Source organism: Salarias fasciatus, chromosome 15 (genome assembly GCF_902148845.1).
Source record: "Salarias fasciatus chromosome 15, fSalaFa1.1, whole genome shotgun sequence".
NCBI classification, from domain to species: Eukaryota; Metazoa; Chordata; class Actinopteri; order Blenniiformes; family Blenniidae; genus Salarias; species Salarias fasciatus.
This window is the reverse complement of record NC_043759.1, coordinates 6,620,243-6,638,808: the sequence shown is the minus strand read 5'-3', so window position 1 is coordinate 6,638,808 and position 18,566 is coordinate 6,620,243. Positions and strand designations below refer to the sequence as shown.

General features: G+C 44.0%; 1 protein-coding gene across 1 annotated transcript in view; it reads left to right on the top strand.

The window, feature by feature from the left end:
• The first annotated feature begins 545 nt into the window (after positions 1–545).
• The window catches only part of xrn2 (5'-3' exoribonuclease 2), a 37,579-nt gene continuing 19,558 nt past the window's right edge, over positions 546–18,566 (top strand). The window contains 18 exon segments of the mRNA XM_030109854.1: positions 546–750; positions 891–1,018; positions 1,449–1,560; positions 2,231–2,342; positions 3,299–3,357; positions 3,850–3,939; positions 4,007–4,079; positions 4,616–4,666; positions 5,718–5,875; positions 6,139–6,213; positions 6,409–6,542; positions 7,024–7,081; positions 7,200–7,307; positions 7,771–7,815; positions 8,011–8,142; positions 8,468–8,512; positions 10,260–10,354; positions 13,018–13,153. Of these exon segments, the coding sequence (XP_029965714.1) occupies positions 676–750; positions 891–1,018; positions 1,449–1,560; positions 2,231–2,342; positions 3,299–3,357; positions 3,850–3,939; positions 4,007–4,079; positions 4,616–4,666; positions 5,718–5,875; positions 6,139–6,213; positions 6,409–6,542; positions 7,024–7,081; positions 7,200–7,307; positions 7,771–7,815; positions 8,011–8,142; positions 8,468–8,512; positions 10,260–10,354; positions 13,018–13,153 (1,686 nt within the window). The 5' untranslated portion in view covers positions 546–675.

The following is an 18,566-nucleotide window of genomic DNA, read 5'->3' as shown; positions in this document are numbered from 1 at the left end:
TCTTTTAAGAGGTGGCAAGTGGCTAACATAAGCATTTCCCCAGATCTCAGAACGACAACTCATGTAAGGCAGGATTAGTGAACAATAGAATGTCACAAGGGTTTTTGATCTAGTATATATCTACATTTCCCTATGTTAAAAATGTGCTTACAAAATTTGAAGAGGCGATCTTGGAAGTCACCAAACAAGTCTGCTTCAGGATACTCCACCACCTTCTTGATGGTTATGACTGTGTGGCTCAGTCCAGGCAGTATAGAGTCAGCTGATTTTGTTGTTTGAATGTGGTTGTTCAATTTCAAGCCTGAGTTCATAATTATATCCAGCTTTACATGGAGTCAGGGTGAGCGTTAACTTCATTTTGCACTTTTTCATTTTCTATGTATTTCTTTTTTTTAATTTTAATTAAAAAAAACTGCAAATTAAAGTTTGGATGATTGTAGTACCGCTCCAGGACTGTAGTGTCGCTGTGTTGTAGGGATCCCCTTTCGGAAAGCTCCGGAAAAAGCCGAACTGAACCGGAAGTCTTCACAAAATAATGGCGACCCGGAGCGGCATGTAGCTGGAGTGTTTTTCTCCTCCACAGCCCACGTCTTCTTTTAGTTCTGCTCTTTTAACCGTTTGTATCGACTTAACACTGTTTTATCAAGCTGACAGACAGACGAACGTTCACCGGAGATGGGAGTCCCGGCGTTTTTCCGTTGGCTGAGCCGCAAATATCCGTCAATTATTGTGCATTGTGTTGAGGAGAAGGTACGTTAGCTTAGCATCGCCCGTCGATCTGACTGACGGTTTTATTTTTGTTTTTGTTTTTTTAAAGATTTCGTCAGACAACGAGGCTGTTTATGTTAAGACGAATTGATGTTAATGCGTGCTGGTTCCTATCCTTACAGGGCAAAGAGTGTAATGGAGTTCGTATTCCTGTCGATACGACCAAACCAAATCCCAACGAGGTGGAGTTTGACAATTTGTACTTGGACATGAATGGGATCATTCATCCCTGTACTCACCCAGAAGACAAGTAAGACTGGGAATTTATTGAAGTTCATTGTTTTAAAATTTCTAAATCATGTAAAGATGTTTTTATAACTGTTCACATCATCCCTTCAAAGGGAAAGTGTCTTGAGCAAAACACTGGACCTCAAACTGCTCCCAGTAGGTGGATAGAGCAAATTACATATGGCAGCCACGTCCATTGGTTAGTCATGCCTTTGTTAGTGTTTGGTTAACGTTCCCACCCAGTAAACAAGAGATTCTGGGTTTGAATCTCAACTTTAGTTTTGTCTGTCATTGAGCTGAAAGAGGTTTTCTGCCATCCGTGAGTAAATATCCAAAATCAATCAAAAAATGTCTTCATTGATGTGAGACTGATCATGGGGATTGTAAATCTTGGGACTTTAGCTTAAAACATTGGAACGATGGGATGAAATGCCAAATCTCTCTCTCTCCAGACCTGCCCCTAAAAATGAAGATGAAATGATGGTCGCCATTTTTGAATACATCGATCGTCTGTTCAACATCGTGCGGCCCAGGAGAGTCCTGTACATGGCCATCGATGGAGTGGTGAGTATCTGCTTTCTTGCCTTCAGTCTGGTTCGATGGCGCTCACAATGGCATTTTTAAACAGTGGGATCAAATAATGGAAAACGACTTATACAATAGCGCTAAATGCAGGCCTAATGCATGTTATATTACAGAGGAGTATTTACTGGCTGTGAATTTGCCAACGTCTGAAAAAGATGTTCAAACAAAAGAAGTTTTGATGGGCTTAATTTCTTCTGCTGTGCACTTTTACATTTATCTACAGACAGAGGTTTTATATTTTCTTCATTTTCTTCCTTTCTGTTTATGACGCTCACTCTTGCCGCTGAATGGTTTCTGGGATTGTGTCCTATTTTTGATGTATATCATACATTTTTCAAATATTTACTTCTGGCTACTGATTCCCCTCATTGATGATTAAGCTCCCTTGAACTCAAACCAATCTTCATTTCAAGAAGACATTTTCTACCGTAAACCATCAGTGTGTGTTTTCCCGTGTTTCTTCTATCAACTATTTAATGATAGATATGTGTATTCAGAAAAAAAAAAGGTCTCTCTTTCAAGGCACTTTGGAGGAAGGTCCATGTTGTGACGTATGTGTTTTCAGTGACTCTAAACCAGTTTTCCTCAGACCAATCCACTGGTTTTAACTGAGACTTAAAGCTTTCTTTTCCTTTTAAACTCTGCCCAGGCCCCACGTGCCAAAATGAACCAGCAGCGCTCTCGACGGTTTCGCGCATCCAAAGAAGGAGTGGAGCTCGCAGAAGAGAAGCACCGCATGAGAGAGGAGATCATACAGAGAGGTGTGTGCTGTTTAACGCTGTGGGTCGGGAGTGTCAAACACATTTTAGTTCAGGGGCCACATACAGCCCAATTTCATCTTGACTTGTGGAATAGTTCCATAATAACCTTTAAACATCAATTTTAAAGTTTTCCTTTGTTGTCGTGCAGATCTTACATAATGAAAATGTCTATAAATGACGGCACTGTCAATATAATGAAACTTTTTTTTGCAAAATTTAGTGAAATGTCCAACAAACCCTCTCCTACAGCTGTTGCATTATGGGTGCTTATACAAACTCTCCCTGAGATCATGGCTTTGAGGTGAATGTTAGTGTTGGAGCTTACATGGCAGCATCACTGATATCTCAGTTTACATCTCAGTGTTGTCTGCTACTGTCAAGACATTTCTTTACCGGAAAAAAAAAATAAATCAGTACTTAAAAAATCTACAATTTTGTCGGTGGTTTGTTGAATCAGAGCCTTTTGCAGGCCAGTTTTGGCCCTCGGGCCTTATATTTGACACCCTTGCCCAAGTTCCATTAAAAGAAAACCTGCTCTCCCTCTTCATGCCGTGAGAACAGAGTGACACACTCCCTCACAGTTCCTGCTGCTTGTTTTTAACAAGTATCTCAAGAAAATACATCTCCCCCTTCCTGAAGAGTATTTATTCCCCTGTATAACATGATTGTTTTCAGCCACTTTCCTGGCATGTGTGGTGCGGCAGCCCCCTCAGAACATTTTTACACTGTGCTAGTCCATGAGAGAGTTCATAGAAAGATAGAGTCACAGTTCAGGTAGAAAGTGGTCTTTATACAATTTTGTTTTTGATTCCTTCGAAGTGTTTCAGAGTGAAGAGAAGTGGCCAATGGGAGCTGTTGGACTGTGTTTTTTCAATTTTATAATTTACTTTGATTAGAGCTCCTATACTCAGACAAACACACTTCAGTTTTTGATTTTTTTTTTCTTCCCTTTGCAGGAGGGTATCTTCCCGCTGAGGAGATCAAAGAGAGATTTGACAGCAACTGTATCACACCAGTAAGTCTGTTTGACAGTCTTGTGTGTTTATGTGAAGGTCTGTAGTAGGGCTGAACGATATATCGTTATCATATCGATATCGGGATATGAACATTCAGGACATTAATTTCTCAAAATCAACGATATCAAGATTTCCCCTGCTTGCCCTGCATTTAAGCTTGCCCATGCACAGGTAAGGCCAGCCAACCACAAACCTCGTTTACTGGTTGACAGCTGATGGCAGAGGGCGGTAGCAGAATCTGCACACACGAGTTTGGTGGTAGTGGCAGTGAGTTCTCATAAATAAAACTGCATTTTTTTTACATCCTTTTGTATTATGATGTTTTTATTTTTCTGAAAAATGCTTAACTTTCACTGAATTCATTGTAATATATCGTATCGATATCGAGATATCTGGCATGGATATTGAGATATGAAATTTTGCCCATATCGTTCAGCTCTAGTCTGTAGTTCCACAGGATGTGTCTTTCAGTGGCCTGATTGTATTTCTAGGGAACAGAGTTCATGGACAACCTGGCACACTGTCTTCGATACTACGTGGCCGAGAGACTCAGCAACGACCCCGGCTGGAAGAACGTCACCGTGAGTGTTCCACATGCTCCAGCTTCCATGTCTAATGTTCCCAGTGGCTGATGGTTCCTGTCTGCAGGTGCTTCTGTCCGACGCCAGCGTCCCAGGTGAAGGTGAACACAAGATCATGGACTTCATCAGGAGACAGAGGGGTACGGTTTCTTACGAGACTGTCACATACACACACACCGAAACGGCAAAACATTCATTTTGTGTGGGAAGTGTTACAGGACGTCACTCAGATCAGATTTCAATTTGTTTTCTTTCTGAGTATGTCATATTTCTTGCAAGTTTTTCCAATAAATCATGATGCAAATGAAGAAAGCGGAGAGTAAAAGTAATGATCTGATGCCTCAGATAATGATTTTCTTGGCCACAAATCCCAACAACTGTCAGCAAAACTCTGAAACATGAAAATCCCTCCTCTCTTTTGCTTCATACCTCTGTCAAACTGCAGCTTTCTCCTGGACTGACACAAGGAGTCTTAGCTGCCCGGCCTTGTTCTGTCTGGTCTGGAAACGCAGAGCACTAAACTAGAACGTCATCAGTCTGACAGAGAGAAATGAAATGCAGTCAAACTGAGTGTCTTGTTGACTCTTTGATCCTCAGCATGCTCAAGTGTAAACCTTCAGTGAACACGGTGTTCAGATGTCATGTTGACTCACTGTTTGTGCTTTTATTTTGACAGCTCAGCCCAACCATGACCCCAACACACACCACTGCCTGTGCGGAGCCGACGGTAAGTCTTAAATCCGCCTCCTCAACCCTTCGCTCTCCATTTTGAGCTGCTGACTTCGTCAAACTTCGCAAATCATCTTCGGAAATAATTTCCTGTCAGAGAAGTTAAAGCCGCTGCTTGTTGTTGATTCATCGCCAAGACTGTGACAAATAAATGAGTTCTTTATTTCTTCAGTGCAATTTTGCAAGGTTTGTTGAATTAAGAAGCTTTTAAAAAATATAGTTACTCACCTTTGTTTTATTTTATTTCAAACATAAAAACACATCGAATGAAAACTTAGTATGCTTGAAAAGGTGCAGCAAGAACCTCAAGCTTCTGAACGCCCTTCCCATCTCCAGTTACCTACCATCAACACAAAGCAAAGGAGAAACCAGCAATTGAATAAACAGAATGTAGAAATTAAATAAAAAACACCTCGGGCACATTCTGCCCTTCCCTGTTCCCTGTACCCAGTGAACACCGTTGGTGTGTGTGTGTGTACAGAGATGTTTAAAATGTAATTCCCTCCTTAATTTAAACCCCTCCTCTCTTTTACATGATTTCAAAAGTTAGAAAGCGGACCAGATCAGTGAGCTTCAGCACTTTTGACTGTAAGAATGGTGGATTAGTGTGATCTCTGTAGCCGGTGTTCAGCGATCCGTCTGTCCCTGTTCTACAGTGAATATAGAAAACGTTGGTAGCCGTCGCCGCGAATGTCAAGCGAACTGTGCTACAGAAAGCATTTTGCCTTCCCAAGTGAAAGTTAGTTTTCTACATGAGTAATGTGAGATTTCCAGCTTACTTCATCCAGAATGACACAGAGACATTGGATTTCATGAGTTCCCAGAATGTTGTTGCATTAATCTTCCAAATAGCATTTTAGATTCAGTGACCATTTTTTCCAGTCGCATCATGTTTTATGACTTTTGAAAGATTCATTTGTGTGTGAACTGTGATATATTTGTCCCTATAATTACTGACAACAGTCAAGGTATTTGGATAGCCACCTGATTGACAGGTAAAGTGTGAAGAGCTAAAGAAGTGACGGGACGTGCCTCCCTGTGTGTCTCAGCCGATCTGATCATGCTGGGCCTGGCCACACACGAGCCCAACTTCACCATCATCAGAGAGGAGTTCAAGCCCAACAAGCCCCGACCCTGCGCCCTCTGCGGACAGGTCGGCCACGAGATCAAAGAGTGCCAGGGGGTGGCGCGGGAGAAGAAGGGGGAGGTGAGCGCCGTTGCTTCACTCATATAGTTTCACCACTGCGACCTCTGACTTTTATGTGTGGGATTTTCTGTGCATGTTTGAAATAGAACAACTCATTGTTTTCTCTGTAATCAATCAGCTTCCAATAAGATGCTTGTAATCTCAATGTATTTTGACTTTTTCATCTCTTTTGTAGACATGGAGTACTTTAAGCATGCTCTCTGTACCAACAGTTGGTAATAACTGAGTTTAAGCCACTGGCCTGCTTCCGTTTTCCCCTTCAGCACGACGAGTTTGCAGACACGATGCCGACGTCGGAGCAGGAGTTCATTTTCATCCGGCTGTGCGTCCTGCGGGAGGTCAGTTCATCCTGTTCGCCTCTTTAAGTCACAGCTTGAAATGTGCAAACCTGCTGTCAGTTCTCCCAAATTTTAATCAAAATGTTTTGTAGATGTTGTTCACTCTGTGTGTAATTTATTTCCAGGTGAATTGTTGTTTAAGCTGAAACCTCCCTGTGTTTTCATTGATAAATTCCCTGAACTCTGTACTTTCAGTACTTGGCCCGGGAGCTGACCATGGCCAGCCTGCCGTTCCCGTTCGACTTCGAGAGGAGCGTCGACGACTGGGTCTTCATGTGCTTCTTCGTGGGAAACGACTTCCTGCCTCATCTTCCGTCCTTGGAGATCAGGTCAGCCCGACCTCCGCCTCGGCCCGCCGCCGGATGTTACTGACTCATATTAGAGAGCGCCGCCGCACATCCAACAGATGTCAGGATTTATTTGGCACTTCAGATAGCTTCATAACGACTGGATTAAGTCTTAAAAATGATTTTCAATATGGTGTAAATTCCTTGAGAGACAAGTAATAACCCCTCTATGATCTTCTCTTGTTTTCTCTTTAATTTCACTTATTAAGTTCAATGCATGGAATTAGTGAAAGGAAAAAAACTCATTTCATTGGGAGGCTTTGTTTTTATGAAAGTGTCTCAGAAAAAGGATGGCTTGAAGAACGTTTTCTTTCGGTGTAAACTTTAACCTCCATCACTCACCCCTTCACAAAACTGTTCTCAATACAAAGGGTGAATCAAGACTCTTCGGTGGTTTGTGACCTTAAAAAAAAAACAGTCCTCATTCACTAATTCACTTTTAAAATCTGTTTTTGAACTGCAGAGAAGGAGCGATCGATCGACTGGTTAACATCTACAAAGACGTTGTGCACAAAACAGGAGTGAGTATCGTCTGTTATCCGAGCACCACATGTAGAAAGACCCGGAACGTCCATCAGCACGTTCTCACATGGGAGGTTCGCTGAGCCGCTGTCTGACGCGTCCCGCGTCTCTCCGCAGGGTTACCTGACGGAGAACGGCTACGTCAAGCTGGATCGGGTGGAGATGATCATGCAGGCTGTGGGCGTGGCCGAGGACAACATCTTCAAGAAACGCAAAGAGGACGAGGTGAAACATTCAGCGCTCTTCTCACCGGAAACTTCAGAACGGCCTTTTCTTTGAAAATGTTACAAATTGCTTGTTGGGTCAGATTGGTGTCTCTTGCGGGCCAGTTTTGTCCCACCGGCCTTATGTTTGACACCCTTGGTTTACCAGCTCCCCAGAAATGTGACAGTTAAATAAACTCCACTATAAAGCAGAATAATAATCCTAACGGAGCATCAGTTCTGTGTTGATCTGATTTGTCGTTATTAGACATCTGCAGTTATTTGATCTTGAGTTCAGATGAATCTTATCACAGCGTGACGTTGACATGATCACTGTTTATGATCTGGTAGCTCCAGTAATCATTCTGTTCCTTTTCTTCATTATTTTAACATGTTTATGCAGATTTTGCTTCTATATTTTTTGGAAACATGGACCTCGTGTCAGTCGTAGACGTGTGTCTTAAGCCCTTTGTGATGTCCTGCAGGAGAACTTCAAGAGGAGAAACAAAGAGAAGAAAAGGAGGATGAGAGTAAGTCTCCAACAACTTGAACAACAGTTTGTCACACTGTGCATGCGTCATGTCGACTTTTTTTTTTTTTTTAGGAGAGTCCGAACGTGGAATTTCCGTAGCGTTCGGTGTGTTTGTTGTAAACGCGAAACTTTCCCGAAGCGAAAAACACAAAAGCGATGGCGTTTTGACTTGAGTCGTGCTGCGTTCCTGCAGGCGGAGCAGCAGGGCCCCGCCTACCTGACCTCGGGCCAGTTCGCCCCTCACGCCCTGGGCAGAAGAGACCGGCCGGACGCCGTGCAGAACGCCCGGCAGCAGGCCTTCGACATGCGGATGCAGCACAACCGGGTAACCGTGGATTCATGTTCACTCATTTTAGATTGACATGTTTTCTTCGGCCATTGTCAGGTGCAGAAATTATCATTTAAAAGGGAAATAAACACAGTTTCCTACAGGATAAAATGTATTTTTGTCTAGTCTGGTAATGGTGAGATTACTCAGCAGAGTGACAGTTTGCATATCGGCCCCGACATCAGACAAAAAAGCTGTGAGCATGTCTCACTGTGCGATGTGTGTGTTTTCGACTGTATTAGTGTTTTATTTGTTCCCTCTCGGGGTCCGGCGGTCGTCGTGAAGCTCTGTTAAATGTCGTTTGTGCTTTTCTTCTCTCCAGGATGCTGCTCAGTCCCTGAAAGCCATGATGAAGAACGGAGGGAATGTGAGTTCTGGGAAATCTTTTACACGCAAATATAGGAGGACACTAAAGCGACGGCATTTCACACACTTTTTAAGAAAAAACACACACACACACACACACACACACACACAATATCCACCAGAATGTATTGTTAATGTCCTTTTTGTTTGTAATTAAGCCTTGAAAGGATGTGCCAGTGTTGACCCCTGCGCTGTTTGTTAAACGGTGTGTGTGTGTGTGTGTGTGTGTGTGTTTGTGCACCATGGGTGGGTCACAAATGAGAGTTTAGCCTTCTGTGACCCAAACTTTGATCAAGTGGTTAGAAAACATGCATTAAGCTGCAATCAGCTGAAAGAAGGAAGACAGCACAAACCGAAACAGAGAAACTCTCCCTCATCCTTCACTAAACATGGATTTTCCCGGCATCTAACTACAGAGAAAAGAGTTTAATTAAGACAAGTCAACGCGAAGGAAGTCACTCAGAAGGCCGTCGGGATTTAGCACCGTTCACATTCAGCCGCTTTAAACACAGCCCCTGTAAATACGGCGTGTATTCAGAGCCCTGTCAAGCCAGGAGCTGGAGTACGAGGCGTTCTGCTCCCTGCAGTCTCCCGGAGGTCGTCGCTTTGGGTTTATTTGCAGTACATTCAGTCTGTTTCCTCCAGGGGTGTCCGCACGGCGCGGAGCTGAAACTGGCCTCGCGTGTTTTGAATCGCCGCGTCGTTCCGTCCACGCCGACACGTTTGCGTTTTGCACGTCGGTCGCCGGCGAGCACGGGAGCCGGGTTCACGGACGCGCTCCCGTTTGAAGTGTCTCTCGAGCCGGTGAATTTCCTGCCCTTGCGACGGGTTAAAATCCATCCATACATTAGCACATGAATGAAAGGAGCACAAAGGGAACGGGAAGGCTGAGCAGAAAAGGTAGCGAGGGTTTCGCCTCGCCGCACCAGCGTCCTTCAAACATATAGATGTACAGAAATATGCCACAGCTTCAGCTGAGGTTTGGTTACCAGCTCTCCTCTACTTAATAACATTTTCCTTACATTCCACTTTTTTTTTTTAACCCTTTGAAGGGCGATGAAAGAGCTATTCACGTGGGAAATTTCAACTCAGCGGAGCTGTTGAAGGATATTTGATTTTATTTTTGAACATTATGATTTATGTGAAAACTATTTCTTTTTTAAGGATAGAGATGCCGCTTAATGTTCAAATGCTCTAAAACAAAAGGGGGAGTTTGCACAAACACCCATGATGCAACAGCTACAGGAGAAGGTTTTTGTTTTCCTTTTTCACTCTTTGAGACTTCTTTTGTTGAGATCGTTGCGTAGTCAGCTGATGATTGTAAACATTTGAAAGTCCCCCCGCGTCACTTTCCGGCCCCACGCAGTCTCTTTCAAGCGCGTTGCGTCTTTTCACCGAGCGAATTTGAAGCGGTTTGCCGTCGCAGGCGGCGCATTGTCCGAAGGCTTTTCGCAGCTTGTTGTCGATGTGAACACTCCAGCCGAGCACCGCTGTTCAGAGAAATGAGCCCGTCGGGCACATGTGGCATTTGTTTCGGCGGAAAAGTCGCAGGTTTATTGACTAATGACTCAGTAGTCAAGTGTTTGTTCACTCACATTTTCTTTTTTAATCTAATGTTGTGGAAACCAATTAAATAACCTGAGCTAAAACTCTTGAAAAACAGCTGGTGCTCTGGTTAAAACCTCATTTTGGCGCGTGTGTGTGTGTGTGTGTGTGTGTGTGCTGTGTGTGTGTCGTGTGCTGTCCAGTCCTCTGCAGGACCCAGTGTCGGCCCAGACGGTCGGGGAGTGAAGAGGAAAGCAGAAGACAGCGACAGCGAGCCGGAGCCCGAAGACAACGTCAGGTAAACGCTCGCAGAGCTGCAGGGGTGTCAAACATGAGGCCCCTGGGCCAAAACGGCCCTGCAGGAGGCTCCAATCTGGCCCACCACACCGCCAGGTGAGTGGTGGGGGTTTCAAAGAAAACAGTGGTTTTCTTAAAAGTAGACACAACACAACACTGAGGCCTGAGCTGAGATAGCAGAGATGCTGCCATGAATGCTAGCTAGCTAGCATTAGCCTCAAAGCCATGCTAGCAGGGATAATGTTTAAAAAAAAACTCCCATAATGCAGCAGCAACGTGAGAGGTTTTTGGACACGTCACCATAGTTTGCTTCATTAAATTTGGGCTTTCTGTTCAGATTGTCGTCATTTTTGGTCGGAATTGTTTCTTGTTTGTGAAAACAGACATTCTCATCATGTTGACGCCGAACCACAACGCAGAAGAAATCTCTTCTAAAGTTTAAATGTAAAGGTTATTATTGGCGTTATTTTTGCCACCCAGTATGAAATTGAGTTGTATGTGGCCGTTAAACTACAGTGTTTGACACAACGAGCCTAAAGTGATTTGAGGCGACGAACAGTCTGGTATTGCTGCGATTTCAGGAATAATCCACGCCATAGTTTGAGCTGATAATGTATTCATTCTGTTTATCAAGCTGAGGGTAAAAATACAGCCGTGGATGATCAAGTCATCCATTGTATAACAACGTCAAAATAGACTTTTATTGTATTAAGAACAGCTTCCAAGGTGAGTTTAATTCCATTATCTCATGGTGAAAAAAGTAGATATCTCCAATAATACAAGAGCTACAAGAATCAGCATTTGATCCGAGCTCAAGTATTATCCAGTATAAGGTGAAGTTAGCTTATTCATCCATTTCACCATCAGTGCGTCAGTCATTCATCTTTCATATATCTATACATTTATCAGTCTTCCCTTTTATCCATGCGCTAATTTATCAGTTCATCTATGTATTCATTCGTCCATCTTTCGATTCTTCCAGACGTGGAAGACTATTCACCTTTTCAGTGAGCAGAACCTCCTCCGACTGTCACTACTCTTTGAGTCGCGTCACATCTCGTAAAAGAAAATTCAGCCTCTTCGGGACTGAAAGTGAATTGTTTCCGTCTCACTGCTGTTACTCTTCAGCTGCTGCCGGTTGAGCTTGTTTAGAATCATTAACAGTGCTCTTTGAGCAGACAAAGCTTCTTTTAGTTTTATCTACTGAGAAATAAGGTCCGCTTTAAATCAACGGTGTGTGTGTGTGTGAGGAAAACTGCGTCCATAATGAGTGTGTACAGATAACAAACAGAACTGGAGAGATGTACTCATTAATGCCACTGTGCTGCAGCGCAAGCTGTTTAACTCTCTGCCACTTTACACACACACACACACACACACACACACACACACACACACACACACACACCGGCTCCCACTTTCCCTGCTGCACGTGATTAATATGGAAAGCAGGAGCGTTGGAGTAAATTCCTCTGTGACGCACTCGTCAGAGCCGCTAAATCCACGCCGCTAAATTGGTATTCATGGCGGCTTTCCCCCCCGGAGCCGGCGCTCCCGGCGGGCTCCTCCGAGGATCCGCCACGCAGATGCCGGACGGCCTTGATTATGTGTGCACAGCGCCCCAAATCTACCAAGAAGTCAAAGCCATTAAACTGTTCCTGCGGGTTTGTTTCCAGCGCGCAGACAAACAGAGGAGCGTCCCGAGCGCGGCTCGTCTCGGCGCCGTTTCCGTTTACCGACAACAGTCGTGATCCAGTTATTAGTGATGGATTCGCTGCTCCGGGTCTGTAACGGGCGGATTACCGCGTTAATAAAGCAGTACGGTATCAAAACTTAGCCACACACTCGCAGTTGACGGAAGCTGGAGTGCCAGATGGAGGGACACCGAACAATCCAGATGAGGAAGCAGTAGGAGTCACGGAGAAGCTTGTTTTCTGTGCAGTTTGGTCATTTTTAAACTGGTTTCACTTGAATCAGCCGTTATGGAGACTTCAGAAAGCTCAAATTCTATCGATCTGTTCCCAGAGCTCGCTATTTCTTAATATATTTTCATCTCTATATCTCCCCTTCCAAACCTGCTGTCTGGTCTATCAAGCTTTGAATGGTCTCAGGCGGCTCAACACGGCTCAGGTTTATTTGCAGAATATGAACCATCCAGACCTCTGAGGTCCTCAGGAGGAGGTTTATTAAATGTTCTCAGTCTCAGAGCAAAGGTGAAGCAGATTTGGCTCCTGTGGAACAAACTTCCTTCATTAAACAATAGATTTTACCTGCTTTTATTGCCTTTCATGGCGGCGTCTCTGTCTCAGCTCAGGTCTCTGCTGTGGCGTTGCTACACTTAAAACATTTGCTGAAAGAAATCTATTTTCTTTTAATATATATATATATTTTTTTTTTAACCATTTGCCTGGTGGTTTGGCGTCCCGGATTTGGGCCTCATGCGGGCCAGTTTTGGCCCACGGGCCTTAAGTTTGACACCCATGCAGCATCCCATGTTTTCTTGAAAGTAAGAGAGAATTTTTTTTGCTTAAAAGGAAGAAAATGAAGACAGAAGCATCAAAAGGCTGCCAGACATAAACAGACGATTAACATTACAGTGGGAAGTTTTCTGACGAGTGATTCTGTGAAAAGTGAAGCGGGACTGATGATCCGGGGTGTTTTCAGGCTGTGGGAGGAGGGCTGGAAGCAGCGATACTACAAGACCAAGTTCGACGTGGACGTGAGCGACGAGGACTTCAGGAAGAAGGTGGTCAAGTCCTACGTGGAGGGCCTGTGCTGGGTGCTGCGCTACTATTACCAGGTACGGACGGACGGGCGGCAGCGCGAGCACGTGAAACACCGCCGCTTTTTGTTCACTCCACCAAAACATGCCCCGACTCTCTCCTTTTCTTTTTGAGACGCGCTCCCACTCATTCTGCAGCGCATGAATGGTTCGGTTATTCTCCAGCTGCGTGCTGAAATCGCTCATTTTTCCTTCAAGGTCGCCTCTTCAGCGTGAAAATAAAGACTATTATGTCTAATAAACTTTGGCTGACAGGAGTTAACAGCCGCTTCAGTGGCGCCGAATTCCGCAGCGTGTTTTCGAACATTGAAGGTAAATCCAAGGTGAACGAGAGCGACGAGCGGATGATCCTGCGCGTAGCGGCGCAGACAAAGAAAAGCTACTTTAGCTTGTAAAAAGGAACAAATATTAACATCTCGGCTCGATATGAATCAGGCTCCAACCGGAGTCACGCAGAATCCGATCTGCCTTCTAGACTTTTAATTGTTGCAGATCGCTCATTGAAATACTGAAAGAAAAATTAAATTCGTGGTTGTTCCTTTCCAATATTTAAAGACCCTGTGAAATTAAAAAAAAAAGGTGCGCTGTCCAGTTTCAGCCTTGTGTCCAACGGCTATATGTTCATTTATTTTCCAAAAATGGCCAAAAAAATGGTGATTCCCATCAAACTCTAAACTTCTTTTCAGATGTGAGACTGTTGGAAGTCCGTCGGTCTCCAGCAGATAATTCAGAAATACTGGAGCCTTTTAATAAGCAACCTTGTAGGTTCCATCCTCCTCTTCAGGCGGGAGAGAAGAGGGTTTTCTGATCGTGTGTGGAGGCAGATCGGCTTCGTGCAGAAGCTGAATGAATCAAAGGATCCTTTATCGATCCCCTTTGGTTCATTTCGGTCTTCACCCTGCAGTTTTCTTCTTGGTCCGGTCGACTCGTGCCGGATCAGTGAGCCACGGCAGTGAGATACCCAGCATCGGTGTGTTTTTTTTTTTTTTTTTTTTTTTAAGGAGAAATGTGCAGTTTTTCCCTCCAGTTTCGACTTGTTTCAGTTACTCAGTCACACAGTTTCCTGAGATCGATTTTCTGAAGCAGATCAGTCAGAAAAAAAAAGACAGATTTAGATCATCCACTGAAAAATGTTCATTTTTCCTTCTCAGTAGAAAGCAGAGACGCTGATTTTGAAGGAAAAAAAATTAGTTTTAAACAAATATTTAATAGAAAATATTTTATTGGTATTTGCCCGGGACAGTGCAGGTACAATGGATTTTTTTGTGTATTATTGATGAGCACTGTTTCAAAAGATGTCAGGATATTTTAAAGTGAATTTAAAAAAATACCAGACCATGGGAAGGAATGAAAACTGTCAGTGTGTGGACAAGGACCCGAATATCTGACAGCTGTTGACTCAAAGTTTTAAAAGAAAAATGGAGTCGGATCGATCAGAGTGATGGTGATGTGATTCAAGGCCTCTAAAACAGGAGCATCAAACATAAGGCCTGAGGGCCAAAACTGGCCCAGAGAGGCTTCAATCTGGCCAAAAAACCTCAAAGAAAACTTATTTCTTAACTCTTTCCTAAATCTTATCTCCCCTCCCCCCCAAAAAAAAAATAAAAAATAGACTTTTTTTTTTGTTTCATGTTGCCATTAGTTGAATTCAGAACAGTCAGACTTTTGTTTGGTTTTGTTGCTTCTTTACCGGAGTCACCGTTTCCTGCCGTCTTTGTCCCGAGGAGTCGACCCGTGTCGAGTGTTTGAGCCGCCGCGTTGGAGGCCTTGTTTGCCGTGTGATTAAACACTGAATCGTTTCGCCGTTCCTAAAATATTGATCTTTATCTTGAAATGAAATAATCAGCGGCGGCCCCTCTCCAGGAGAGCCGGGGGCGCCTCCGGCTGAGCCGCGGGGATTTGTCCGGCCTGATTGCGCGCTCTCACGCGAGCTCGCCGCCGACTCCCCGCCAATCCCAAAGCCCGTCTCAGGGGGCCGCTCTGAATGAATTCATTAGCGGGGGGCCCCCGGCGGCGCGGGGGACGTGTCTGCGCGCCGCTTCCACACATTCACGCTTCGAGTTATGATCACGCACACCTCGCCAAGCGATGAGCGGCGGGAGGGAGGGGAAGCGGGGGGTTTATCCCGGGCTGGCGTGTCACAGGTGTGTGTCGGAGTCCGCGATGCGCTCCGCTTCAGAATGAACGTAAAGGCGCGGCGCTCCCCTCTCCATATGGATATCCTGAATACATTTCAGAAATGTCACAAACTTCAGAGCGGGGGAGAGAGATTCGGCGGCCGGTTCGTTCGGCGCACCTCATCAGGAAGCCGCCGCGTGTTCGGAATCTCAGCTGCACGGAGGGACGCGTCTCGGATCTCAGTTTAGCCTTCCTGTCACAGTCTGATTCATCACACATATGGAGGAGGAGGAGGAGGACATGCAAAACAGGACTGCACGAGAGGAAAACCGTTCCAGCTCCAAATCATCTTCAGATCATAAGAAAACAGTCATTCTAAGATGTTTAAACGTTTGTTTGCACAAAACCTTCGTCAACGATTGAAGCACTGAAGAAAAAGCTCGTTAAAAGTCACAATAACAGTTTTCAGCTGCCCGTTTCGTCCTCTGCTTCTCTCTAATCAACTTTGAGCTGATTTTAACACACATCGTAATTTCAGAACACTCAAAACGTGAGTGACTGCTTGCAGGACTGTTTGATCACAGATCAGTCAGGTGTTAACAGATTAAAACTGAGGCCACGTCGACGGGCTGTTTGAAGAGCCACTGTACGAACAATGACCCTCTTTCAGACTTTGGATTTCTAACAAAGGGAAACTTTTCAGACAGTCTCAACACTCACCCTTTCTCTCTAAGCATTACAGCAACACTGGCAAAATGAACTGAACTGAGCGTCTTTGCAGTACTTTTATATTTTGAAATGAAGATGATGTTGCGTTCACGGTCTGACACGGTGTCGGAATTCTGGTGAGAGCCTCTCCGGAAGCTGTTCCTGCGTTTGTGAGCCGTTTCCCAGTCGATCAGGAGTTGTTCTCATTCCGCATGTGGTCGACGGGTCGCCATTTGACTCATAATCTGAATAAATCACATTTCAAAGCAGTGAGTACGGAATATAAACCGTGTTTGCTCCTCGCAGTGATCGGCCAGGTGAACCGAAAGTAATCTCTTTAACGAATCGAGCTAAAATTCTGGCATTTAGATTGAAATAAAAAAGGGGTTTTCACAGTGAAAACAGTCAAGAAAAGGGCAGAACTGCCTCTAAAACACTTCAGCTCTTATCACAGTGTAAAATTAAAAAAAAATCTATTGGTTGCCTACATCTTGGATTGTGTATTGAAGTTCCGATGATTTGTCTGACGTGTGTAATTTAAGTCAGTTTCCCGTATCGTGCTGATAATTATCATCTGTAGGTTAGAAGTTATGAAAAAGGCTTTTTAACGTAGAGTCCTGTGTTTGACGGATAGGTTGAGATTAAGCCATTTAAACTGGATTATCGGCTCCTGTTACTGATGCTCCACCAACATGAAAATGTTGATAAATCCATCTCTCATTGAAGGGCAGATTGATGAACCGTTAACAGTATTTTCAAACAATTATGATTAAAAAAGAATTATTTTGGTCAAAATTAGCAATGAAAAACATTTTTTGGTCTTTTTCCTGTAAGAATAGTCAAAAACGATCTAAATGTTCTTTTGTAGGATGGTCTTTCTGGTGTTTGTGTATTGTGTTGAAATTTCCATGTTTTTTTGATAAATTGCTCTAAAGACATCAGTGATTATTGACGAAGCAGCGACGGATCTCCTTTTGTTCGTCTCTCGGCCGGCGGACAGTGAGGCCGGCTTTGCGTCCGCCGCCGCCGCCGCGCTCCGTGGTCTCTGACCCGGCCATCCTCAGTCAGCGATGAGTTTCTCCTCCAGACAAAACAGTTTGTCATATTACCATAAATGATCTGCGCGATTATTCGGACGTGCAGATTGGGCGCCGTCCCCGCCTTTTATCATGGTAAAGGCCCCCGTATTATCATCTGAATGAGCATCTTTGATAATAGAGTGGCGAGGCTTTAGAGCGAGGCGGGCCGCCATGTGAGGACCGGCGGATTTACGGGAGAGGACCTCGTTTTCTCAGAGGTGGATTGTGGGAAGTGAAGGTCGTTCTTTGGTGCGAGGCGTGTTTGCTCAGGAAGGATAAGTGGCCCAAGTGCTAGATCTGCACTTTTTTTTTTTTCCTCTCTCTCTCTTTCTTTCTGTTTTTCCATGAACAGCTCAAAGCCACAGAGCTGAGGAAGGGAATTATTGCAGCCATGTGAGAGGCTCTCAGCAGGTGTTTACAGTGCAGGTTTATCTCTGTAACATCTGGGAGCTTTGGTTTTCTTTCTTTTCTTTTCTCTACTTTTTTTTTCTTTTTTTTTTTTTTTTTACACAACTGTGAAGCCGAAGATGTAATTCCGGCGGTTGGAGTCTCTGATGAGCAAAGCGCTCCGGGCCCGATCAGGTTTCAGGCTCCTGAAGGTTTTTTAAATGTCAGCGCCGCCGCCTCGTTCCAGTTAGATTGGATTTTAAGCTCAAAACTTTATTGTAAAAAGGGCAAAGAAAATCTTTTTCCTCCGTTCCTCGCTGCTTTCCATTTGTCATCTTGTCCTGTTACATTAACTCAAGCCCCACTCCGATGAAGAAACCAGGCAAGAAATCAGCTCCAACCGACAATTAACTCGAACGGGGAAATGAATCGACTGATTAATTCTGATTTGCTAAACTTTCTCTGGTCTCAGCTCCAAAAATGCGACTTTTTTTAATGCATTTTTTTACCATTAAGTTTCAAACATCAAGGGGAAACAAAATGTTTAGTCTCATTTTGGTAAATTGAGCATTCATTTTTGTTTTTTTTTTGTTTTTTCAACATATTGAAGGTCAAATGATGACCTCGACCATTTTCTCATGAATCGACATGCGTGCTGCTGCTTCCAATTTCCAAGTGTTTCAAACTGTTTTTCATTAAGAGAAAACATGCTTGAGCAAACCATTGTGCAAGAAAAAGGTACTGCAAATGCTTTCAAACAAAAAGTTTGGAATGGGGGTGTCAAACACAAGGCCCATGGGCCAAAATGGGCCCAGAAGAGGCTCTAATCTGACCTGCCAAACCAGGAAGGGAAATGTAAAAATTGGGGGGGGGGGGGGAAACCAGGTTTGTCAGAGGGAATTTGCAAAAACACCCATAATGCAACAGCTACAGGAGAAACATTTCTCTCTATTTTGCACCAAGGTTCCATTAAAATTGCCCTTATGTTGAGAATGCCGTCAGTTTCTGTTGTGCTTGCTTGATTTTGTGAAAATAGACATTTTCATCACCTATTCTCTGCTGCTGCAACAAAGACTTTGAAGTTGAAATCTAAAGGTTATTATGGCTCATTTGGTAAAAACATGGGTTTTTTTAGGAAA